Raw genomic sequence first — 27,368 nt, forward strand, 5'->3', positions numbered from 1 at the left:
TTACTGTAGTAATTCCTTGCTTCTGATTTTTGGTTAATTGTACTCCTGTTTTTCTAGTTTCTTGAGGTGGCAGTGTACATCACTGATAAATCTCCTCTTTTAATTATACGCATTTAAAGCTATAAAATCTCTCTATAGACTGCTGTAGCTATATCCCATGTCATGTTGGCATTATCGTTTTGAAATATCTTGTAGTATCTATTGTGATTTCTTCTTTCATCCATGTGTTACTAAAAACTATACTGCTTAGGTTACACATATTTGAGGTTTTCTAGATCTTACCGCTATTGGTTTCCAATTTAATTCTGATGTGGTCACAGAACATACTGGGTTTGATTTTAATGTTTTCAAATTTACTGAGACTTTTTGTATAGGCCAGCATACTGTCTATCTTTCTTTGGAAAGAAGTACATCCTGTAGTTGGTAAATGCTTTGTTCCATAAATATTGGTTACGTCCATCTAGAAGTTTTGGGCATTTCCCCCAACAACTCCTACTTCCTCACTTTGTTTCATTTACTGAGAGATAAATGTTATAATCTATTACTGAAATGTAGATTTATCTAATTCTTCCTTCAGTTCTATAAATTTCTGATTCATGTACTTTGAAGCTATTAAATACACACAAATTTAGGACTGTTATGACTTATTCTGAATTAATACTTTCATAGTGATTTAATGATCCTCTTTATTTCTTATCAGGTGGTCTATAATTCAACTTTGTGATACATTAAAAAATAGGGATAGCAGCTTTTTTCTTTCAAGCACATCTCTTTTAGGCAGCATATACTTGGGCTTTGCTTTTTCCTCTATTCTGACAAATGTTTGCTTTTCAAATGGGGTATTTAATACACTTATATTCATTCATTCATTCATTCATTCATTCATTTGTTCAATCATAGAGATGGAGTCTCACTCTGTCACCCAGGCTGCAGTGCAGGGGCACGATCTCAGCTCACTGCAACCTCTGCCTCCCAGGTTCAAGGGATTCTCCTGCCTCAGCCTCTCAAGTAGCTGGGATTTCAGAGGTGTGCTACTACTGCTGGCTAATTATCATATTTTTTAGTAGAGGCAGGGTTTCACCATGTTGGCCTGGCTGGTCTTGAACTCCTGAGCTCAGGTGATCTGCCTGCCTCGGCCTCCCAAAGTGCTGGGATTACTGGCATGAGCCACCATGCCCAGCCATACACTGTACATTGTTGATGAGATCTTGTACCAACTCTTGATTTTAAAATCTTCCTTGGAGTGTGTTTAGTTTTGTTTAGCAGATACGTAAATTATTGGTAGATCACCCTGAACTTAGAGGCTTTTGTAATTTATTAGAAGAGTCTATTTTGATTTTTCCCTTATTTCTCAAGCGAATCTTTATTAGGCTGTAGCCTTTATTCCTAATGTATGGGCCATTTGGAATTCCAATGGAAAAGCCAACATTTTTATCTCTGAGCAGGACTAAAACTGTAAATTGTATCCTCTCGGTGACAGACAGCAGCTGAAATCTCTGCACAGCTTTTTCAGCATTCTAGTTCATGCCTGCTCTCAAAATGCCTATGTTTAATAATTCTGGAGCAAGCTATGGATGTGCAGAATTTGGAGCTCCTCAGCTTCAGCTTCCTCCTTTCTGAATTCCTATTTTCCAGCCAGTACGGAAGAATCAAACTCCAGCCAACATGACTGTGGCTTAAGTCTGAGTTCTACCTGTCCCACCCCACAAAGACTGAGGAATACCCCCAGAAAAAAGCAGTATAGACGCTAATATTACTGAATTGATTCTATTAATATTGTGTTAAAATCCTCTTTAATTTCTGCCTGCTTCTAGTTGCTCTTAAAGCCTTTAAATAATTGTTTTCTTTTGTTTGCTTTTTTTTTTTTGAGACGGAGTCTCGCTGTCGCCCAGGCTGGAGTGCAGTGGTGCGATCTCGGCTCACTGCAGGCTCCGCCCCCTGGGGTTCAGGCCATTCTCCTGCCTCAGCCTCCAGAGTAGCTGGGACTACAGGCGCCTGCCACCCCGCCCGGCTAATTTTTTGTATTTTTAGTAGAGACGGGATTTCACCACGTTAGCCAGGATGGTCTCCATCTCCTGACCTCGTGATCCGCCCACCTCGGCCTCCCAAAGTGCTGGGATTGCAGGCGTGAGCCACTGCGCCCGGCATAAATAATTGTTTTAAAATATATTTTGCCTAGAGCTTTTAACTATATAGAGACAACACAGTTAATCCCATACTTTTTATTCTGCCATCACTGATTTTTGAGAGGCGATGGGCGAGGTGGGTGAAGAATTGTAGAAAATTTTCTCCAATGAGTATAAAATTCTAGGATGACAGATTTTTTTGCTTATTTTGTTGCTTGTTGTCTTCTAGCATTTTGAAACTGTAGTGAGTTTCTTAATCCTGAGTTCTAGTTTGATTGCACTGTGGTCTGAGAGACAGTTTGTTATTATTTCTGTTCTTTTACATTTGCTGAGGAGTGCTTTACTTCCAACTATGTGGTCAATTTTGGAATAGGTGTGGTGTGGTGCTGAAAAGAATGTATATTCTGTTGATGTCTATTAGGTCCACTTGGTGCAGAGCTGAGTTCAATTCCTGGATATCCTTGTTAACTTTCTGTCTCGTTGATCTGTCTAATGTTGACAATGGGGTGTTACAGATTGTATATCTAGAAAACCCCATCGTCTCAGCCAAAAATCTCCTTAAGCTGATAGGCAACTTCAGCAAAGTCTCAGGATACAAAATCAATGTGTAAAAATCACACGCATTCTTATACACCAGTAACAGACAAACAGAGAGCCAAATCATGAGTGAACTCCCATTCACAATTGCTTCAAAGAGAATAAAATACCTAGGAATCCAACTTACAAGGGATGTGAAGGACCTCTTCAAGGAGAACTACAAATCACTGCTCGATGAAATAAAAGAGGATACAAACAAATGGAATAACATTCCATGCTCATGGGTAGGAAGAATGAATATCATGAAAATGGCTATACTGCCCAAGGTAATTTATAGATTCAATGCCATCCCCATCAAGCTCATATGGAACCAAAAAAGAGCCCGCATTGCCAAGTCAATCCTAAGTCAAAAGAACAAAGCTGGAGACATCACGCTACCTGACTTCAAACTATACTACAAGGCTACAGTAACCAAAACAGCATGGTACTGGTACCAAAACAGACATATAGACCAACGGAACAGAACAGAGCCCTCAGAAATTAGGCCACATATCTGCAACCATCTGATCTTTGACAAACCTGAGAAAAACAAGAAATGGGGAAAGGATTCCCTATTTAATAAATGGTGCTGGGAAACTGGCTAGCCATATGTAGAAAGCTGAAACTGGATGCCTTCTTTACACCTTATACAAAAAATAATTCAAGATGCATCAAAGACTTAAATGTTAGACCTAAAACCATAAAAACCCTAGAAGAAAACCTAGGCAATACCATTCAGGACACTGGCATGGGCAAGGACTTCATGTCTAAAACACCAAAAGCAATGGCAACAAAAGCCAAAATTGACAAATGGGATCTAATTAAGCTAAAGAGCTTCTGCACAGCAAAAGAAACTACCATCAGAGTGAAGAGGCAACCTACAGAATGGGACAAAATTTTTGCAATCTACTCATCTGACAAAGGGCTAATATCCAGACTCTACAATGAACTCAAACAAATTTACAAGAAAAAAACAACCCATCAAAAAGTGGGCGAAGGATATGAACAAATGCTTCTCAAAAGAAGACATTTATGCAGCCAAAAGACACATGAAAAAATGCTCATCATCACTGGCCATCAGAGAAATGCAAATCAAAACCACAATGAGATACCATCTCACACCAGTTAGAATGCCGAACATTAAAAAGTCAGGAAACAACAGGTGCTGGAGAGGATGTGGAGAAATAGGAACACTTTTACACCACTGGTGGGACTGTAAACTAGTTCAACCATTGTGGAAGTCAGTGTGGCGATTCCTCAGGGATCTAGAACTAGAAATACCATTCGACCCAGCCATCCCATTACTGGATTATAAATCCAAAGGATTATAAATCATGCTGCTATAAAGACACATGCACATGTATGTTTATTGCAGCACTATTCACCATAGCAAAGACTTGGAACCAAGCCAAATGTCCAACAGTGATAGACTGGATTAAGAAAATGTGGCACATATACACCATGGAATACTACGCAGCCATAAAAAATGATGAGTTCATGTCCTTTGTAGGGACATGGATGAAGCTGGAAACCATCTTTCTCAGCAAACTATCGCAAGGACGAAAAAACCAAACACTGCATGTTCTCACTCATAGGTGGGAATTGAACAATGAGAACACACGGACACAGGGAAGGGGAACATCACACACCGGGGTCTGTTGTGGGGTGGGAGGAGGGGAGAGGGATAGCATTAGGAGACATACCTAATGTTCAATGATGAGTTAATGGGTACAGCATACCAACACTGCATATGTATACATGTGTAACAAACCTGCACGTTGGGCACATGTACCCTAAAACTTAAAGTATAATAAAAAAAAATTTTAAAAATAAAATAAAATAAAGTTGTAATTCCCTGGCTCATATGGTTTCTGTTGAAAGGCCAGTTGTTAGTGTTATTGCTGCTGTTTTGAAAATATAGGTCATTTTCTTTATAGCTGGTTTTAATATTCTCTCATTGTCTTAGCTTTTTTTTTTTTTTTTTTTTGCTTTTCTGGGGGTATGAGGTCTTGTTATGTTGCCCAGGTGGTCTGGAACCCGTGGGCTCAAGTAATCCTCCCACTTCAGTCTCCTGAGTAGCTGGGATTTCAGAGATGCACTGCAGTGGCCAGCTGTCTTTGTTTTTAACCACTTTTACCATGACAGTTCCAGGCATGCATATCCTGCATGAGTTAACAGTTTCTTACATGTTGAATTGAGATTTAAGTTTTACATCTATTTGGGAAATTTTTCTTCTTCTCAATACTGTTTCTCTCCATGTTTCAACTCACTCTTCTTCTCAGACTATAAATTCATGTATGTTAGAATTTTTCACTTCAGTCCATACAGCTCTTATGTTCTTCTCATTCCTTACACTTTCTATGCTTCCATTTGAACGATTTTTTTTTTTTTTTTTTTTTTTTTTTTTTTTTTTTGAGACAGAGTCTTGCTCTGTCACCCAGGCTGGAGTACAGTGGTGCGATCTTGGTTCACTGCAGCCTCCGCCTCCTGGGTTCAAGCAATTCTCCTTCCTCAGCCTCCCGAGTAGCTGGGATTACAAGCGTCCACCACCACGCCCAGCTAATTTTTGTACTTTTAGTAGAGATGGGATTTCACCATGTTGGCCAGGCTGATCTCAAACTCCTGACCTCAGGTGATCCGCCTGCCTCGGCCTCCCAAAGTGCTGGGATTACAGGCATTAGCTGCCGCGCCAAGCCGAATGATTTCTTTTGATACATCTTCCAGTTCACTACTGTTGCAATCTGCAGTGTCTCTTTTTTTTTTTTTTTTTTTTTTTTTTTTGAGATGGAGTTTCATTCTTGTCACCCAGGCTTGAGTGCAATGAAGCCATCTCGGCTCACTGCAACCTCCACCTCCCGGGTTCAAGCAATTCTCTTGCCTCAGCCTCCTGAACGGCTGGGATTACAGGCACCCACTACCACACCAGGCTAATTTTTGTATTTTTAGTAGAGACGGGGTTTCACCATGTTGGCCAGGCTGATCTCGAACTGCTGACCTCAGGTGATCCTCCTGCCTTGGCCTCCCAAAGTGCTGGGATTACAAGTGTGATTACAGGATTACAGGCTAGGATTACACCATGCCCAGACAGTGTCTCTTATTAAACACACCTAACAGTATCCTTAATTTGATATATTAGAAATTCTCAACCCATCCCATATAGCTAGTAGTATCCTGACACCAAAACCAGACAAAGGCATTACAACTACAGACCAAACTCTGTATTAGTTTTCTACTGCTGCTATAACACATTGCCACAAACTCAGTGGCTCAGAACAGCACAATTTATTATTTTAAAATTCCAGAGGTCAGAAATCCAAAACAGGTCTTATGGGACTAAAATCAAAGGATGCATTGCTTGTGGAGGCTCTTAGGAAATAACAGTTCCTCACCTTTTCCAGCTTCCAGAGGCTACTTAAGTTCCATGGCTCTTGGATGCTTCCATCATCACATCATATCCTCTATTCCTGGCTTATGCTTAGACGGCTGAGGAGATCCATGAGTTACATGCCTAATCTCTTCAAAGAGCCCTCTATGTGACTGAATACTCTGACTTTTGATGTTTCTAAGGCACTAGCAAAAGGTTGTCCAGCCTCACCCTTGGCTTATACTTTGGAGCATGCTTTTCTGATAGCAAATATCTAAATTTTAGCACCTTCTGTGATCTGGATAGGTAATTTCACAAATTGACAAGCACTGATTGCTTGTTTTTCAACAGTTCTTCTCTCAATTTATATCTTTCCTCGCACATTTCACTATAAGCAACAAGAAAAAGACAGGTTGTACTTTCACCACTTCGTGTGGAAATCTCAGCTAAATATCCAAGTTCATTACATGTTCATTACATGTAAGTTCATTACATCCAAGTTCATTACAGCAGAAGTGCTGCTTTCTATATTTAGGACACAAATGAGTTAATAGTTCTGCTTCTATATGACAAAGGTCCCTTTTCCTTCAGGTTCCGGTAACATGTTCCTCATTTCCTTCTAAACCACCTTATCAGCACCTGTATGTCTACCAAGTCTGCTTATGACAATTCAGATATTCTCTAAGACACTGTAGGTTTTCTCCCCTATGATCCTTACTTCCTTCTGGGCCCTCACTGGCCGAAGCTTTATCATCCACATTTTATCTAACAATCTATTCAAGGTAATCTAGATTTTTTTTTTAAATCATGCTACTCAAAATTATTCCATACTCTGCCAAGTACCCAATTCTAAAGTCACTTTCACATTCTTAGGTATGTATTACCAGGACCCCATTTCCAGTTACTAATCAATATAGTGAACCACACTGAACACTAAATTAGAAAAAATCATTTATGTTGAGCAATAATAATGCTGAAAATGTTGGGGTCTTTTCTGCTTCAAACTTTTGAGTAATTATGTCATTGTCTAGTAAGAAAATTTTGCTCATTCTGTGTCAATCACCTTATAACATAGTTATATCATCTTATATTTTTGAATACTAGGGAAGCAATAACATGAATAAGTATTACTGTGGGTTGCATTTTGTCCTCCCAAGATATGTTCAAGTCCTAACCCCTAGCACCTATGAAGGTGACCTTATTTGGAAATGGGGCCTTTGCAGATGTAATCAAGTTAAGATGAGGAGATAATGGTTTGCAGGACCCTACATTAAATGACTGGTGTCCTTATAAGGAGAAAGAGATACAAGGACACACAGGAAAGATGGCCATATGACAACGTAGGCAGAAATTAAAGTGATTCAGCTACAAACCAATGAACAGCAAGAACTACTGGCAACCAATAGAAGCCAGGAAGAAGCAAGGAAGGAGTCTTCCCTACAGCCTGAATTCAGAGGGAGCATGGCCCTGCTGATATCTTGATTTCAGACTTACAGCCTCCTCAACTATTGAGAATAAATTTCAGTTGTTTTAAGCCAGCCCATTTGTGGTATTTTGGTACAGCAGCTCAGGAAACTATAATAGAGTCTAGAGCTACTATACCAAAATAACCACACACACACACACACACACACACGACATGAAATCAAAGAGAATAATTCCCCTACTTCATTCAACAAACATAAAGTTTTGTTTTTACAACTCTCCATGCACCAAACTTCCTACTGATTGATACAAGAGCATGGAAAGCACAGACATTGACAGCTTCGTAAATGAACAGGGGAATAGGTCATGTTTTTAAACCACCAAAAATGGAAATGGCACCTGAAACAGGAATAAAAGGTAAACAAAAAGACATATATTGGTGGCAGTATACACTGCTATTTTACTTCTCCTATTTCCAATAATATCTCTAATAAATATCACACTTAAAGCAGCATAGAAAAGAGAATGCTAGTGTTACAACCATGAAATCAAGATAAATGCAACAGTGTAGTAAGTCTGGCAAATGTGCTTGATCTTCAACATTTCTTCCATACCTACTGAAGGTCATGAAGCTCTGTACAGACTGACCATTGAAAGAGTTATATAATGTTCAAAAAATATAAAGCAAAGGGTATTTCTACAAAGTTAATCCAAGTACATTAAAAAACAAACATTAAAAAGAATGAAGGGCTTAGCTATGGAATGATATACTCGATTAGGAAATCTTATCTTACCTGTTGAATTACTTCTGGATATAGCATGGGTAGTCTTTCAGCAATAAGAGCCAGTCCACCCATTCCTGCAAAAACTTGTAATGGTGACTGAATTGGACAGGTTTCAAGCAAAGATTCATCCAGTATCCCATCCATGCATTCATCACCTGGAGTGAGAGCTTCATCTTCTGGACAGCTAGCAAGTAAGTCTCCATGATCTAGACAATAAATTACAAATAACTGAATAGGTAAGAAAGGGTATATTTTTTTAATATTCTTTCATTTACAAAAGCAGGTATTACTGCTTTCTTGCTACTCAAAAAAGAGCACAAAACATCATTTATTTAGATATAGCTGTATTATGGCTAGACGGTACAATGACCTTTAAATGACTTCTGATACTGCCTTCTTTAGTCTTGTTATTGGAAGAATGGTTCATGGACTAGTAGTATGGGCATCACCTGCAAGCTAGTTTGAAATGAAGAATCTCCATTTTAACAGTATGAGGCTGGTCATTTGTAAGCATACTGAAGTTTGAGAAGCACTGTCCTTTAGGGCATACTTTAACTTATATCCTATGTTAAAATAAGTAAGTTCTCAAAGTTCTCATAGCAAATAATATGCTCTAAAGTATCCTATTAAGAAAAATTAATGACAAAGACTTCTATTACTTAAAACAAAAAATTATACCATATTAGTTTAACTCTGAATTACTCACCAAAGAAAACCAAAAGGTCACGTAACCAGACCCTTTAAACATTAAAACAAAAGAGAGAAATAATCGTGCTGAAAAACTGGGCAAAGACAATGTACCAAAATTTGCTGAAGAATACAAAAGACCAATAACTAAAGACTGAATTTTAGTCATGAGAAAGATGGAAAGTTTAAATAAGTTCATATCATACTCACACTATGAAAACTACTTATATAGCATTTATAGGAGTAAAAAATTGGAAACAACCACAATGTTTCAATGATTGGGGAACAAATAAATTTTCTTACATTTGTATGAAAAAATAGCCAATTTAAAAATGGATATTCAAAAATATTTAATGGAATATAAGGGCCGGGTGCGGTGGCTCATGCCTATATCCCAGCACTTTGTGAGGCCGAAGCGGGCAGATAAGTTGAGGTCAGGAGTTACAGACTAGCCTGGCCAACATGGTGAAACCTTGTCTCTACAAAAAATACAAAAATTAGCCAGGCATGGTGGTGGGTGCCAGTAATCCCAGCTTCTCGGGAGGCTGAGGCAGGAAAATCACTTGAACTCGGGAGGCGGAGGTTGCAGTGAACTGAGATCGTGCCTCTGCACTCCGACCTGGGAGACAGAAAAAGACTCCGTCTCAAAAAAAATTAATGGAATATATAAGTAAAAAACAAAAATATGTGATCCCAATTATATGAGAAAACATGTTTATATGCAAGAAATGCCACTCAATATAAATTATAACTAAGTTGTAAGTTGAGTTTCTCACTTTTATTATAAAATGACAATTCACATAGCTCTCAACAGAAATATCAGAAATTAAAGTACATGCGCTCATAAAACAAATGATGTTATAAGAAATAATGCAACTTAGTTTCCAAATGAAATAATGGCCATTTTTTATATTTACAAAAATTCAGTCTTAAAAAAATTATATCTTATGTTGATATAATAAAAACACAAGTCAAGTCATTAGCTATAGAAATCTCTGCCTCTTTGTATGACAGTCTGTAATTTTTAAAGTAGTATTATGCACATACCTTTTTCAGGGTGTAGTCTTTTATAAGAATCTGTTTTTGATAGACTGGGGTCTGTTATAACTCTTGATCCCAATTTAACAGTCAGATCTATTGAGCGGTAACCCTGAGGAAGCTTTCGGTCATATAGGAGGGTTAAAAGCTGGGCAAGTGTCATTTCAGCTGGCAATGGCTGGCCTAAAATGATATAACTAAGTTAAATCTGGAAACCGAGAAAGAAACATTTACTTGGTTTAATTATTATCTGCTTTTACTAAATTACAGGCAAGAGTTTGATTCTGAAACCAATTTCAAAACAATTTAAAAAATTCAGCCATTGGAAAGTTTACAAAAAGTGAGTTTATTTCTGACATATAATAATGAACAATAATGTCTGTGAAAGTGTTAAAAAGTCATGGGCAAAACGTAAACAAAGGAACAGACATTTCCATAAATCTGATGTGGGCCATTTTTTTCTATAAAAGGACAGCTAATAAATACTTTAACCTGGGGGGGCCATATAGTCTCTGTTACAACTGCTAATCTACATTGTAGCAGAGAAGCAGCTATGGACAATACACTAGTAAATGGGCATAGCTGCATTCCAACAAAACTTTATTCCAGGCAGAAGGCAAGACTCACATCACCTAGGTAATGGGCCATGAGATATGTCACAAGGACCTCTCTGGACAAAGGTATCCAACCCACCAGTCGATAGCTTGTTCACCTCCACCATGAATCAACAACGTAAAGCTAAGAAGAAAAATTCCTTTGAACTGAGTTGGCAATTTCATTTTAATACAGCATGAAAATGGTGATAAAATAGAGGATGGGTATCCCTCATCCAAAATGCTTGAGACTAGAACTGTTTCAGATTTCTTTTTTTTTTCTTTTTTTTGCATTTTCTAATGTTTGCATGTACACAATGAGTTATCTTAGGGAGGGGATCCAAGTGGAAACACAAAATTTATTTTTGTGTGTATACACACATACACACATCCCTTATATACATAGCCTTAAGGTAATTTTATACCGTATTTTTGATAATTTTGTGCCTGTAATAAAGTTTGTATACCCTGAACCATCAGAAAGCAAAGGTGTCACTATCTCAGCCACCCATGTCAACAAGAGTCATCATTCCTGACTCTTAATCTACATGCTAACAATAGGCAAGTGTTTTCTTACATTTATTCATACATTAAGTACTTAACAGTAAAAATATGACATACCATTAACACTGAAAAAATAATGTGTCAGGACAACTAAGCAGCATAGTAGCATCACCAGGATACCTGTTTCAGCTATTAAACAAAACCAACCACAGAGCCGGGGGTAGTGGCTCATGCCTGCAATCCCAGCACTTTGGGAGGCCAAGGCAAGTGGATCACCTAAGGCCAGAAGATCAAGACCAGCCTGGTCAACATGGTGAAACCCCGTCTCTATCAAATATACAAAAATTAGCCAGGCGTGGTGGTGGTTGCCTGTAATCCCAGCTACTCGGGAGGCTGAGGCAGGAGAACTGCTTGAACCCAGGAGGCGGAGGTTGCAGTGAGCCGAGATCACGCCATTGCACTCCAGCCTGGGCAACAAGAGTGAAACTACGTCTCAAAAAAAAAAAAAAAAAAAAAGGAAAAAGCAGCTACGAACAACAGCAGGCTTTCAGTCTTCACCTATGATGCTGTGTTTTTATTAAAAGGTTACTATAAACTGTGTTTTTTAGTTAAGAAGAAACATCAGAAGCAGCTGAGGGACCAGGAAGTGGATCCTATGGGGGATGAAGAGACATTCTGCTGGAAGGCTTTTAAAAATGCTTCTTGTGGAGTCATCTGCCTCATTAACATGGTTTTTAGCTCAGAAGTCTCTCTTCAATTTTAAAAACTGACATGGTTTTTCATTCTGTTGTTAATGCACGCTGCCGTAATCCTTCAATATGCCCACCATACATTTTCACCATGTCTTCTTCTATAAGCACCTTTTCTGTGGTGTTATCTTGACCTTCTTCATCACTATCATAACCCTGATTCAAAACCATTTCAACTATTTTACCACCAGTCAATGAATGAATAACTGAAGCATTATTATCAAAGTTCAAAACTTCTCTGACATCTACTTCTTCCAGCTTACTGCTGAACTCTGAAGGTATATTTTTTACATATGTAAGGAGGTCAGACATCATTTTTTTTCACTTGACATACAGAATCCTTCAAAGTCACACACACACAGTTCATCATTATCACTAAACACAGTTGCAGGCCAGAGGTTGTGCCAGGCATGCACAACTGTGTCTTTGTCACTGTGTTCCAAGTATTGGCAACAACATATATGGCATTCTTTATACTAAACTCCTTTTGAAAATTTTCTGCACCCATGCCTCTGTTCACTGCTGCCAGCATGCTATTCAAGAAAGTGGATTTATATTTTCTGTTCATTGATCTAAAGATACCCTGGTCACATGGCTGAATTAATGAAGTCACATCTGAGGGAAAGTACATGGCATAAACATTAGTTTTGAGAATTTTAGCTGGAGGATGAATTGGGTGATATCAAGGAATAACAAACTCCTACATCATCCAGTCTAGCTTATGGGCAGTACATACAAGCCACTGGTACAAAGTGTTTATGAAACCAATCAGAAAAGATGTCTGTGGTGATCCATACTTTTGTGTCAGGGTAACCATGGACTGGTAAGAAATTCACTCCTTGAAAACAACAAGTGTGAAAGGTTTTGCCTATCAGAGCATGTTTGTACTTATGTATGCCAGTTGCATTAGCACATCCCAGGACAGTTATTCTGTCCTTGGTATCCTTAATTCCTGGAGGGGCTGTCCCATCAACTGTAGCCCAGTGTCTTTTTGAGACAATAACACCAGAACAGGGATATATTTCATCAGCATTATAAACTGTTCTGGCAGATTTTCATCAGCCATGACTTTGGCAAATTTATCAATGAACTTCTCCATTGCTTCCTGATCATCAGATGCTTTATCACCACAAATCTTTAAAAATGTAATGTCGTATCTTCTCTTAAACTTCTGCAACCAGCGTGTTGAATATTCACAGCTCCTTTCAACATTCAGTTCATCATGATAGATCGTTACTTGTTTCATGATCAGCATACCATTAAGAGGCACGTGTTCACTGCCAACACTGATGGATTCACTGTTTCAATACACAATCAATATCTTCATTTTTAGCTTCATGGAGTGCTTTTTCTATTTTTCATTAACCTCTATTCACCACTTGCAGCACAGAACATCAACGGTTTATCTTTCTGTTTGTTCAGGTCATGTATGGTGGTCACTCCAACACCATACTCTCTTGAAAGACGCTTCACACTTACATTGCTGTCCAGTTTCTCCAACAGCTTGTTTTTCTGTGCTACAGATAAACATAAATACTTCCTCTTTTTATCACTGTTACCCATAAGGGTATCTGGGGCCTTTTTTAAATTTCCAACACCACAGAGCAAAAAAACACAGTAATGCACACACATCTTGGCATCATGTGGGGCATCATGGGAAACCTGCTGTTGGCACGTCTGGCACGCACATTTGCAGTTTTGTTACCCACTGTGGATATGTAGGGAGGAATCGGGCATGCTCAAAAAATATCTGAAGGGGGCTGGAAGGTCTTTTTCCTCTTGTGGACACTGAAAAAACTGTGTGTTGTGTGCCTGTGTTTAGACTGCAACCGTCATATGAGGTCGGATGTGGAATTTTCCACTTGTGTCATGCCAGCACTCAAAAAGTATCAGATACTGAATTTTTGGATTAGGGATGCTCAACCTGTTATCACCTTGAACAACAGACAGGATAGTGCTCAATAAATGTGTTTTACCTGGGAAGAACATATGGCTTAACTACCAGTGGTCTAAGAGTTCTACTGCTTGAACTAGTCCTACAAATTTGCCCCACGGTGTTTCCTAAATAACTTGTCATGAACTCTCTAAATGTCTATTTCATCAATCATTTCATGGCTCACTGACAGAAAAACTTAGAAAACCAGTAAAGTAGAAATAAATAACTTGATAGTGTTAAAAAGGATATGTAATAGATTACTCCTCCTTTGCTCTCACTTCTCTTCGGAGGAACTGTATGGAAGAAGTCTCACTAACTCACTGATCTCATCAATGGCACCTGATTAAAATGATTTTGGTGACTGTGCCTCTGATTTACATAGTTTTAAGGCTACTAAAATTTCTTTGACATTTATTCATTGAGGAATATTACCTGCCAAGAGTTTGTGAAACAGGTGAAACACTGGGACAGTAATTATTTTGTTGGCAGCCTCTGCTCCTGAAGTACTTCCTATTTTATCAGGTATTGTCCTCCCCCTCCTGGATGGTGGGCGAGGTGGTGTAGCTGACACAGCACGTTTAGATTGAGACTTCAGCCCTAAAAGAAAAGGATCAGTAAGATTTTACATAGTCAACACACTAATATGAAGGAAAACAGTGTTTCTAAAATATTTTAATAAGGCATGCATTCCTAGCTAATGTCAGAAGACAGAAATGTTCCTTCTAATCCAATATCTAATCTCCCAATTCTATTCGTCCTTCATGACAACAAATAAATAATTCTGGCATTGCATCTGTAACTATTTTCCTAAAAAGTAAAAACTGTAGCTAGCTGCTATAATCTCTGAAATACAGATGACAACCTATTTAGTGGAAAGTGAAAAAAAATAAAAATAAAAAGATAAAAATCTAGTATTAAAACATCATTACGAGTCAGCTTTTTATATTAGTACACTGTATTACATAAATTTCCTGTAACTAAAATTCTAATATTTTATAGAAACCCAAACAAAATCAAGATTATAAAAAATAGAAAGCATACCAGAGGCAACAACAACACTGTAATTGTCTTGAAATCCATTTTCCGCTTTAACTTTTTCTTTCTCTTCATGGTTTTTCTTTTCTTTGTCATCTTTTTGTTCACTAATTAATTTGGCTGTGATACTTGGAGTATCTGTAAGAAGATATTATCTAAAATACACTGCTTTTCCAAATCATTAAGAAGGGAAGTAATAAATATTTCAGAGGAAGATTATGCAAGATAATATTATCCTTAATACTAAGGCAATATAAAGGAATTTAGGAGAAACGGCATGAGGTAAAGGCCTGATACCCAATCTTTACTGACACTGATGAAGAAGACTCACCACTGTACTTAAGCCAGAATATTTAAGTTCTAATCTCTATAAAGTATTATATACAGTATTTTAATGGTACCACCTCCAGAAACAATGAAAAACCAGTAGCATGAAAACTTGCTTTATTTTAGCCATAGTTCAATGTGCTTGGCAACTGCATCTAATTCAGTCCTCGCAACATAGAAATGAATGTTATTTTCAAAATGAAGAAACAGCCTTAGAAAGGCTACTGATATAATCTGTATATGGCAAATATGGGACTCAAGCTCAAGATTCAGTCTATAGCATTAAACTAGACTTCTGCTTATATTACAAATGAAAGTATAAAAGAACAAATTTCTGTAACAGATTTCCTGTTCTGTTAATTTTTATTTAGGACAAAAACAGGAATCTTAGACAACAAAGTAATATGTTTTAAAATTTAATGTGTTTTACTTTAAAAAATGAGTATTAAGGGCTCTCATAGATAGTTATTACTCTGAATATTCCTTTCATTACTGTGGCATACAGCACACCACTAAAAATTATAAAATAAATGGGTGATCATATAATGTGATTTAGTTATTAAGAAATTTAAAGGCTGAATGAATTGGTTTGAAATTTTAATTTTTTTCACTATATAACTGTTATCAAGTCTTCTCTCTTTTTTTTTTAGATAAGGTCTCGCTGTGCTGCCCAGGCTGGAGTGCAGTGGTGTAATCGCGGTTCACTGCAGCCTCAACATCCCAGGCTCAAGTGATCATCTCACCTCAGCCTCACAAGTAACTGAGACCACAGGCACATGCCATGAATTTCTGTATTTTTAGGAGAGACGAGGTTTCGCCATGTTGTGCAGACTGTTGTCAAAATCCTGGGCTCAAGCCATCTGCCTGCCTCAGCCTACTAAAGTGCTGGGATTCCAGGCATGAGCCACTGCATCTAGCTCAATTCTCTTTTTACTTCCCTAATTTAGCACAATTATGACCCAGTCTTTTATGTTAAAAAGGTTGAGACAATAAAACAATAAACAACATCTTTTGTAATAACTCTCATTTTATAGTTTTTAGTATATGAAAGTGATTTCAATTTATACAACTTCTTAATACTAATTGCTAATTGCCTATAGACAGTTTTGTGAAGTAAAAAATTTTATACACATAACAAATGCATGGTGCAACAATACATTTTACTTTCTAACAAAAACAACCAAGCAACTAAAAATGGCAAACATACTGACACAGGTCAGAGTGAAACATTTAAATAATAAGAAATTCACAAAATTAATTCATAGCATAATCAGGTAAGAAAAGCACACAAAGAATATTAGGTAATAATTTACTTAGTGCAATTAGAAGTTTAGCCAATTTTCATTTATTACCCTTATTTCAAAAGTAAATATAAAGAATAAATGCCATTCAAACACTAAAAAAAAATTTCTCAACTTCCTTTTAAAAATGCTCTGGTTTCTAATATTAATTTACTTTTTTATTTTTTAATACAAATTTCTGCTTTATTTTTTTCTCTGTACTTGAATGTATGCAAAAAGCTGCTCTGTTTTAGAATTCCACTTCTGAAATTATAAGGACCAAGTTCATCTCCCACCTGAAATAACCTTAACTAGAAATATATATTAACAATACTTTTCAGACACTGAGTATCAGGCAGGGCAGGGCAGTGATGCCTGGGTAAGTGGAAACCAATGAGGTGACCCCTAGGATTGTGTGAGCTGTCTGGAAAAGAATTCCTAGGCCACAGCTCAGCACAACCTAGTTGTCACCCTAGACTGAGGATGTAAGAGCCGGAAATCCAGGAAGAAAAGATTTGCATCTATGCAGATTTGCATCTAGAGATCTGGAGATCCCTGGATCTCCAGACATCTATATAGGGTCTTCAAGACTTCAACATGTACTGACGAACATATGTGAGCAAACCACTGAAGGCCAGGAAAGGTACTATCGAAAAGTAGCAGGGCAAGCAACCCCAGGGTTTCAGGGAATAAAATGCTTTGTGCTCTTAGACATCTAGTGAATTCCTAACAGAGTACTCATAAGGACAGAGCCTTAATAGTGGGGTCAAATGGGATTTAGAACTGCATTTTCAAACCTGGTACCTTAATTCTATTCAAATGAGGTACATATTTAAAGGTAAAATTCGTTAAAATTAAAAATTCAATCTAAAAATTTAGTTTCTTAGTCTCATTTCATGTGCTTAACAGTTACCAAACTAGACAACATTGGTTTATAAAAATTACCAATAATTACAGTAAGTCTTGCCTTAGATTAAAAGCTGCTCTGATCCTACTTACAAAGATTAAAAGCAAGTCTAAAAGCAACAAACTGTTTTCAAATAATATCATTATATTTCATGAAAAAATAAAATATATATATTAGAATACAAAATATTCAGCACCCCAAAAAGTAAAATTTACATTGTCTGGCATCCAAGAAAATTCTCCAGGCAAATAAAGAAGCGAGAACATACAATCCATAAGGAAGAGAAAAATAGTACAAACAGACTACTATGTTCAAGAAAGCTGAAGAAAACCTATACACTTTAAGTAAGGACAAGGAGATATAAAACGTCTAATAGATCAGACACAGGAAATTATCCAAAATTTAAAAATAGAGAAAAAAAATGATGGAGGGAAAAGAGGAAACACAGATTTGGGGTGTCAAACAACTTCATACAGCCTAATAAGTAACTGTAATTATAAAAAAAGGGGAGGCAATTATTGAAGAAATAATTGCCAAAATATTTCCAAATTTAGTGAAATCTAAAACACACAGATTCAAGAAACTCGACAAACTCTAATCATAAGAAATGTGAAGAAAAAATTGTAAGGCACACAATCATCATACTGCTTAAAACCAGTGACAGAAATTTGTAAAAGCAAACAGACTGACACATAAAGGTTATTATTTGAAAGTAATATTGTCGGCCTGATGTGGTGGCTCATGCCTGTAATCTCAGCACTTTGGGAGGCCGAGGAAAGCAGATCACTTGAGGTCAGGAGTTCGACATCAGCATGGCCAATATGACAAAACCCCATCTCTACTAAAAAAAAAAAATACAAAAATTAGCCGAGTGTGGTGGCGCGTGCCTATAATCCCAGCTACTCTGCAGACTGAGGCAGGAGAATTGCTTGAACCTGGGAGGCAGAGGTTGCAGTGAGCCGAGATCGCGCCACTGCACAGCCTGGGGGACACAGTGAGACTCCGTCTCAAAACAAAAAACAAAAAACAAAAAAAAAGAGAGAGAGAGAGAAAATAATAGGTCACTTCCTTTTTGGCCAGTTTTAATATTCTCTTGTTGTCTTTGCTTTTTTTTTTTTTTTTTTGAGATGAGGTCTTGCTATGTTGCCCAGGTGGTCTGGAACTCATGGGCTCAAGTAATGCAGAGAAAGACTCCATCTCAAACAAAAAAAAAAGAAAGTATACTGTCAAAAGCTACAGATAGCAGATAAATTTACTGAGGCAATACTTCTGAATTACTTATTCTTATACATGTTGATCTAATATAAACCTACAAGTAAATATATCAGAAAATATGGCTAAAGAGTATAAATCCACTTTAAAGAACCAAAAAAAAAAATCGCCAAATAGGTTACATTCAGCACATATAACTTTTGAGGTCGTGTACTTCCAAAGCGATTAGCTTTTATCTTTATGCAATACAGAAAACTATTTTGTAAAATATTTTGAATGCTAGAATGTTTTAGAATAGCATTCTTCCACAGTAAAGACTAATTAAAATGTTCAATTTTCAGTTATTTTGTATTAGAATGTCTACTTTTGCACTTCAAGTTAAACATATGAAATATCAATATCAATAACAGAGCTTCAGTGCTCCTCCCCACTTTCTTCATTTATTTAATTTTGTTTGTATGTGTTTTGAGAGAGTCTCGCTCTGTCGTCCAGGCTGGAGTGCAGTGGCGCAATCTCGGCTCACCGTAACCTCCACCTCTAGGGTTCAAGTGATTTTCCTACCTCAGTCCCCCAAATAGGTGGGACTACAGGTGCACGCTATCATACCCAACTAATTTTTGTATTTTTAGTAGACACGTGTTTCCCCATCTTGGCAGGGCTGGTCTCAAACTCCTGACCTGAGGTGATCCACCTGCCTTGGCCTTGCAAAGTGCTGGGATTACAGGTGTGAGCCAACAAGCCTGGCCCATTTATTTAATTTTTAATTTTCATTTTTCTTCATCATGTAGAATGGACAATTTCAGGAAACTGATAGAAAATACCCTCTAACATCAAATTTTCAAAAAAGTTTCTCTGTAACAGATAAGGCAGTCATTTTCAAATAATTTTTTTTAATATTTATAACAGTATGCTAACAACCTATTGTATAAGTTGTAAAACGGTAGGAAAGAATTACGATTTTATGCACATGCATATTAGACACAGCGATTATGAAGCAGAAAACAATCTTTCCTACCTATAATGATTATATCCATTCACATGGCTTCACTTACCATCTATGTGTGGTAACAACTCCCAAATCTCTTTAACTCTCTCTTTTACTCTGGGCTTTAGATTTTTATTTTTAACTGATAGACATTTCCAACTTTTTTCTTAGATACTCCTATTCTTGCTTCAGTTCACAGCTTCCATTAAAAACTTAGGTCCCTTCTTATGTATACAGATAGAAATATATCTACTTATATTCATGTTATAATGCAAACAGACATTTCTAGTTTATTTTAGAAGTTGACAACAGACATAACATCACAACTATCTTGTGGGGTGGAATGTGTGTCTTGCTCATGTTTATAATCTTAGGACAAATTACAGGCACGGTAGCTCACACCTGTAATCCCAGCAATTTGGGAGGCCGAGATGGGCGGATCACTTGAGGTCAGGAATTCGAGACCAGCCTGGCCAACATGGTGAAAATCAGTCTCTACTAAACATATGAAAAAATTAGCTGGGCGTGGTGGCACATGCCTGTAATGCCAGCTACTCAGGAGGCTGAGGCAGAAGAATTGCTTGAACATGGGAGGCACAGGTTGTGGTGAGCCAAGATCGTTCCACTGCACTTCAGCCTGGGTGACAGAGTGAGACCCCCCTCTCAAAATTAAATAAATAAATAAAATAAAAAGTTGATATGCCTTTGCCATCAAAAACTGCTTTTTAAAAAAGTATCCCATATGTTGTTTAAAGGTATCATCCTATAACATACAGGCAAGAACCTAGGGGAAAATGTTCTGTCTGCTTTCTTCACTGACTACGATAAACAATAAGGTGACCAGTCAATTCTACCTACTCCATTTATGTCTTGATCACTGATCACCACCTTCAATTTAGTAAATGTGTATTAATTAGAATCTTGCTATTCAACCAAATATCCTGCAATTAATCTAGTATAAAATGACCAGATGGTTTATTGTGAGAACATGCCATCAATTATTTGTCTGTATTTCTAGCTGCCCATTTGTCACTGTGCCACAATAAACCAAAAAATTAGGGGTGCCTAAAAGTATTTTACATTTTGTCCACTTGACTGGCTTCTTATGCTTCAAACTATAAAGATGTCTTGAACTTTCCTAGTCATCAATGGTTGCAAAGTGGATGCCGAAAATAAAGTTATAAAAACAATAAACCTCCATATACATCAAACATAAAGTTAAACAAAAACTAATACTTAAATCTGACTTGCCTGACACTCTGTCAAGAACATCTGATAATGTTGTTGAGACTGGCAAATGAAGAGTACGGAATTTGTGGCCTGCTCCATACATTGGATGCTGGATGACGTGGCTAGTAGCATTAATTCTACCTTTGTACAGCTGAAAATCAAGAAATCAAAGAGATCAGGAAGTAACTTTTTGGAATACATATTATTATAAAATAATCTCAAAAGCATCTAAGAATAAAATACTCAATAAATCCTACAAGATATAATTAATTTAGATATGGCATATTTGCCATGATTTGTTGGTCAACTTTTGCATTATCACTCTGTACCTAATATTTTTTCATTTTTTTCCACAAATCAAACTATACTTCTCAGGCTAAGGTAAAATTATGTTATTCCTAGGCATGAGGGAGAGCGCTATCCTGAAATTGTCAAGTTCTGTCATTAGGTATAAAGGCTGTGCTAGTTTCACTTTGCTATACTCGAAGTTAGAACATAGGAGGTAACTGCAGGCTCTGATACAAAATTGTAAAATACATGTATACACAGCCAATGATTAAGTGTTAAATACTCACTGGACATGGAGACTGAAGAAACATTGTCACTTTCTCATCTTCCAGCATCAACTGTAAAAATAATCTTCGTATAAACCCTGAAATGTTCCCAGATGTTGGAAGGTTCCCTCTTTGAGGAGATGTCTGAAATAGTTCACAAAGAACCTGGCAGACAAAATATTTAAAAAGTTAAATGCAAGATTTATATGCAGCTTTTTATTTTGAAAGATAAAAAGGAAACAGAAAATATGAATAAGTTTATTTTAACATATCAAATCAGTAGCTAAAAAACAAATGTCTCTGGGGGTCTAGTAGTTAAGTTTTTTTTTTTTAAGGAGGAAAGAAATTATTTTATCTTAAAATATATGAATACCAAAGGAGATAAAAGTGTAAGAAACGTATCCAGGGTTAGAAAAAATTAGTACTAAACGGTTTGCACATAATGAATACCTAGCATAACGAACTCCCATTAACTTTAGTCAATATTGGTGTGGTTATCTTAAAATAAAAATTATGAGAAAAAGCATATTAAAAATATATAACAAGGCCAAGGTCATGCTGATAATCTCAGAACTTTGGGAAACTAAGAGAAGAGATCATTTGAGCCCAGGAATTCCAGACCAGCCTAGGCAACGTGGTGAAACCCTGTCTCTACCCACTCCCCCCACCAAAAAAAAATAAGCTGGGCGTGGTGGCATGTGCCAGTAGTCCCAGCTACTTGGGAGGCTGAGGCAGGACTTCTTGGGCCCGAAAGTTTCAGTGAGCCACGGCTCACTGATTGTGCAACCGCACTACAGGCTTGGGCAACAGAGAGAGATCCTGCCCCACCTCACCCCCAAAATGTATATAAAGCCTTAATAAGAAACCAAGAGAGAAATCAATGGGACACAAAGAGTTCATGCTACCCAGAAGCACAAACCAAATTTTCAAATACCTAGAATCATGCCCTCGGGTGAAGTTGGTAATTTAAGCATTTTCTTTTAATGCATATTTAGCAGAGATATTTTCCCAGTAATTAATTACTACAGGCAGTAAAATATCTTTCTCTTCTTCCTCTGTTTTGTTTTGGTTTTTGTTGAGACAGGGTCTCGCTCTGTCGCCCAGGCTGGAGGGCAGTGGTGTGATCTCAGCTCACTACAGCTTCAACCTCCTAGGCTCAAGTGATCCTCCCACCTCAAGCCTCCTGAGTAGCTGAGACCAAAGGCACATATCACCATGCCCGGCTAATTTTGGTTATGATTTCTTTTTTTGGTAGACAGGAGGTTTTGCCATGTTGTCAAAACTGGCCTCAAACTTCTAAGCTCAAGTGTTCCACCCGCCTTGGCTTCCCAAAGAGATGGGATTATAGGTATAAGCCACAGCACCCGACCTGCCCTTCTTCTTAATAAAACTAACTCCTTCAATATTTTATAAAAATTATATTATCTATTTTTCTAGGTACTACTAAAGTTTGACTTGAATGAGCACTATTAAATAACAAGGAGAAAAGTTATTTACTAGTGTCTACCATATCTCATATAGGCTCTATGCTGGGTATGTTATACAAATTAAAATATTTAACTGTCTCAAAAAATCCTTGAGGCAGGTATTGCTAGCCCCATGTTATAAGATTAACCAATATGCCCAAGGTCACGTGAGGTAACCAAAAGCAAAATTTGGCAAAAAGCCAACTAGAATTACTCTTGAAATAATTCTACCTTTCAGGACTTAATTTATTATGATAAATAATAAATTATGATTATCATAATATATGACAATCCACCACGCCCAGCTTATTATGATAATCATAATATATGATAAATTATCTTCCACTTTTTTTTTGAGATGGAGTCTCACTCTGTCGCCCAGACTGGAGTGCAGTATGATAAATTATCTTCCACATTTTTTTTTTTTTTTTTGAGACAGAGTCTCGCTTTGTCGCCCAGGCTGGAGTGCAGTAGTAAGATTTCAGCTCACTGCAACCTCCACCTCTCTGGTTCAAGCAATTCCCCTGCCTCAGCCTCCCGAGTAGCTGGGATTCCAGGCACATGCCACCACACTCGGCTAATTTTTTTGTATTTTTAGGAGAGATGGGGTTTCACCATGTTGGCCAGACTGGTCTTGAACTCCTGACCTCAGGCAATCTGCCCGCCTCAGCCTCCCAAAGTGCTGGGATTACAGGCATGAGCCACCACACCCAGCCTATCTTCCACATTTTGTATGTGATTTATGTGGAGTCTCCTATCTGAAACCTAATCTAATGCCCATGTAAAGAGAAGCAAACTATCAGTATGGCAATCTCGTTACACAAAAACACAATGCCTCAAGGCACATACAGTACTCAGTGATCAGTGTCAATACTGTTCCAGCAGCTGAAATGTTTTTTTGGGCTTTTTCTTTTTGTTTGTAGAAATTTTTGAAAATAAGGGTTGTATGATCTAGCTAGCATCCCAATGCATCTGCTAGTCATCTCATCATAAAGAATAAGTGATTCCAGTGACAGCATATTTTGAGGGGGAGAAAGGAGATATCAGTACTTTATAGTTTAAATTCAGATCCTTAAAGGCACTCAACCCTCACTAAATTTATTATTACCTGGCCTTTATACATGGCCCTTTCTTATGTAATAAAACAACTAAAATGTAAGTTATTTTTTTGTCTTACCTGTGCCATCAGCTTTTGATTATTAGGATGGCATGAAATGCACTGTAGAAAGAATGCAACAGTTGCATTCTCAATTGCTGTGCGCTGTTGAGTAGTCAATCCTGTTGTAGCAGCTGAAGAAAGAGAAGCTGATCTTGCACTGGTCTGTTGTGCACCTAAATTATGGCTTCCAGAAGTGGACCCAGAGTGACACAATAAAAACAGAAGTGCTGTCCATAGTGGATTGACTTCAGAACCACCAAGCCAATCTTTCATAATATGGCTATTGCCAACTTCTGTCAAAAACCTAAGAATAGGAGCAACTAGGTCGGCTGTGATAGGCATCTTATTACATTGTTGTGGGACATGATGGCGCCTGAGTTTGTCCTGGGAAATATCTATTGACTGAGCAATGCTTTCTGAGTTAGAAATGTGGCTAAAGCAGAAACTAGCCAGACTCCTCACAAGAAGAGAAGGCAAACCTGAGTCTAGTAATTGTTTAATAGCTTCAGGAGATTGAGAAGAGGAAGCAAGGGTAGCCAAATGTGATTCAGTTAATGCGAGAGGTGCTTGTGCATTTTTAGAGTCATCTGTTAAAGATGAACTAAGATCCTGCTTTTTGCTATCATCTGTCATGGACAGTCTATGATGACATTGCACTGGAGGAGGGGTAATTCCCATCCAGCCCATGAGCAAAGAAAAATAGTTTGGGTGTACGTGACACATTGAGCAAAGTAGACTGTCAACAGCTTTCTTCAAAACCATATTGCAGGGAAGAGACATGGACCAATTAAAAAGTAACCTAAAAAATAAAAGATATCATATTAATGATACAAGTATATTTTTAGAAGAAACTATTTCAAATATTTCTGTTATAGTTCAATGTATACTCTGACATTATATACTTTGACATTGAATAATAAAACATTGTAAGATTTAAGACTGCATATATATATATATAGACACACATATATATATATTTAAAATTGAAGAATGTAGGTACAATGCAAGTTGAGTTAGACTTGTCACTGAGTACAGAAAATCAAGTATTTTAAAATGGTTCTATCATTCTGTGTGACCTAAAAAGGTCATGTAGAGAAACAAACAAACAAAAAAATCATGCCAAACAAATGTTTACGTTAAATTCCACATGACAAATGGCTTAAATTCATGTTTGCAAATAAAAAACTACCAGTGAGGCTCAGTAATTAAGTCATGGATTATGCCAACCGCTAAGGCCAAATATGATGACCTACTAGAGAACAATAGGCCTACTTTTTATGTGTCACAGGAACTCTTCAAAAATGTATTCTGCTGCAGACTTAATAGTTAGCTATCAGTAAGTTCAGCAAAGACTTAGCTAAATATGGTGAAGAAACGTGGGTAAATAAAAACTACTTGTCAAAAGGACAATCTAGAAAAGTCTCAAATTTTCTAGCTTTACATTTTTGTTCTTTTTTGAGATGACATCTTGCTCTGTTGCCCTGGCTGCAGTGCCAGTGGTGCCATCATCATAGGTCAGTGTGGACTCTAACTAACTCCTGGGTTCAAGTGATCCTCCCACCTCAGCCTCCCAAGTAGTTAGGGCTAGAGGAACGTGCCACCATGCCTGGCTAATTTTTAATTTTTTTGTAGAGATTTGGTCTCTCTATTTTAGCCAGTCTGGCATCAAACGCCTCGTTTCAAGTAATCCTCCCATCTCAGCTCCCCAAAGTTATTTTTTTTGAGATAGAGTCTCGCTCTGTTGCCCAGGCTGGGGTACAGTGGCGTGAGCGCAGCTCACTGCAACTTCTGCAGACTCAAACAATTCTTGCGCCTCAGCCTCCCAAGTAGCTGGAACGACAGGTGCATACCACCGTGTCCGGCTGATTTTTTTTTTTTGAGACAGAGTCTTGCTCTTGTCGCCCAGGCTTGAGTGCAATGGTGCAATCTTAGCACACTGCAACCTCCACCTCCCAGGTTCAAGTGATCCTCCTGCCTCAGCCTCCCAAGTAACTGGGATTACAGACACGCGCCACCACGCCGGGCTAGTTTTTCTATTTTTAGTAGAGACGGGGTTTCACCATGTTGGCCAGGCTGGTCTCGAACTCCTGACCTCGTGATCTGCCCACCTCGGCCTCCCAAAGTGCTGGGATTACAGGCATGAGCCACTGTGCCCAGCTTTCTTACTTCTGCATTTTTGTACAGACAACGTTTTGCATGTTGCCCAAGCTGGTCGTGAACTCCTGACTCAAGCGATCTTCCCACCTCGGCCTCCAAAGTGCTGGGATTACAGGTGTGAGCCACCATGCCCACCCCCAAAGTTGTCTAGCTGTACTTTCCTGCCAGAGTTGTACATTAAAGATAATCTGGTGGGAAAATTCGCAACTGAGAATAAACACTATGAACCACAGCAATATCTACATTAAGCATAATTTTAGGTTAAAAAAAAAGGCAGTACTGCTAACATATCTTCTTAAAACACAAAGATAAATTAATATTTGACAATTCATTTCAAAAGTATACTTGATTATATTTGCTACTTTCAAAATATTATGTTTCTCCTAATAAACATGTAAAATATTTTGTTTTATCAAGTGAACACTAACTGATCTAGTACTGGGGGATAAAAAAGATTTCACAAATCATACTTACTCAAAGAGCTCTTGGTCCAGGAGTGCTGGTAAGTCATATTCTACAAGCAGCTCATAACTGTGCCACAGAATGGCTGCTACACAGTGCAAATGAGAAGGAGATGGCATCAGAAGACCATACTCTACTGTTGAGGAGTTAGGACACATGTAGTTCATCCTGCCACTTCTCTTCATAGCAGCCACTCTTGCAGAATCACTAACCCATTTTAACAAGGCCTGAATTCTTAAACGAAGAAAACGAATTCATATAACCAACTATATAGTGCAATTGGCATTTCATATAGATAAATACCATCTCTGCATGGTGAGTAGGGTATTTATGAGAATAATGTACTAATTGTTTTTGATTATTTTAATCTAAAATAGGAAAAAAAGGAAATCTATCAGCAACAAAGACATACTAGTTCCAGTTCCAATTTTCCAATAACCTTACCAATTTCAACCATCAAAAGGTTTGAGATAACATACTAGAACAGTGATCTGGGGCTAATTTTTCATTGTACAAAGTCTCATGAAATACAGCATGTTTCACATCCCTGGACCCTAGCATTAAATACTAGTAATAGCCACCCACACTCATTCATTCTGACAACAGAATACACCCTCAACACTTACATATATTTTTTTAAGTATAATTTTTATAAGATGGAAATTAAGCTTAAATTTATTTTCTCTGCATAGTACTTTTAAAAATACAGGTATCTGTCATTTAGAACTAACATTAATAACAAGATTATAGGTCAACTAACCCCACTAATCCCAATCTCCTGGAGCTGGGAACCAGTAAAACACACCCAATT

The 27,368-nt window shown here is 37.5% G+C and overlaps 1 protein-coding gene and 1 non-coding gene across 49 annotated transcripts in view; both read right to left on the minus strand.

Annotated features, from left to right (window-relative positions):
• The window catches only part of BIRC6 (baculoviral IAP repeat containing 6), a 259,651-nt gene that overhangs the window by 79,031 nt on the left and 153,252 nt on the right, over positions 1-27,368 (minus strand). For 46 of the 48 annotated variants that reach the window (XR_010149161.1, XR_010149162.1, XM_063789163.1 and 43 more), the window contains 8 exons: positions 26,570-26,791; positions 23,957-24,737; positions 21,335-21,478; positions 20,781-20,910; positions 14,825-14,956; positions 14,216-14,380; positions 10,011-10,184; positions 8,286-8,482 (listed from right to left, as the gene is read on the minus strand). Coding sequence is in view for 46 of the 48 variants with exons in the window: in XM_063789163.1 (XP_063645233.1) it covers positions 8,286-8,482; positions 10,011-10,184; positions 14,216-14,380; positions 14,825-14,956; positions 20,781-20,910; positions 21,335-21,478; positions 23,957-24,737; positions 26,570-26,791 (1,945 nt within the window). In the remaining 2 variants the exon portion in view is untranslated. Of the gene's footprint in view, positions 1-6,376; positions 6,455-8,285; positions 8,483-10,010; positions 10,185-11,600; positions 13,365-14,215; positions 14,381-14,824; positions 14,957-20,780; positions 20,911-21,334; positions 21,479-23,956; positions 24,738-26,569; positions 26,792-27,368 lie in introns of those variants that run through there. The other 2 variants (XM_063789165.1, XM_016948330.4) reach the window with 2 other exon arrangements.
• MIR558 (microRNA mir-558) lies at positions 7,603-7,695 on the minus strand. Its single transcript, NR_035908.1, has one exon. It is a non-coding gene; the product is annotated as a microRNA mir-558 (primary transcript).

This window comes from Pan troglodytes, chromosome 12 (assembly GCF_028858775.2).
Source record: "Pan troglodytes isolate AG18354 chromosome 12, NHGRI_mPanTro3-v2.0_pri, whole genome shotgun sequence".
Taxonomy (NCBI): domain Eukaryota; kingdom Metazoa; phylum Chordata; class Mammalia; order Primates; family Hominidae; genus Pan; species Pan troglodytes.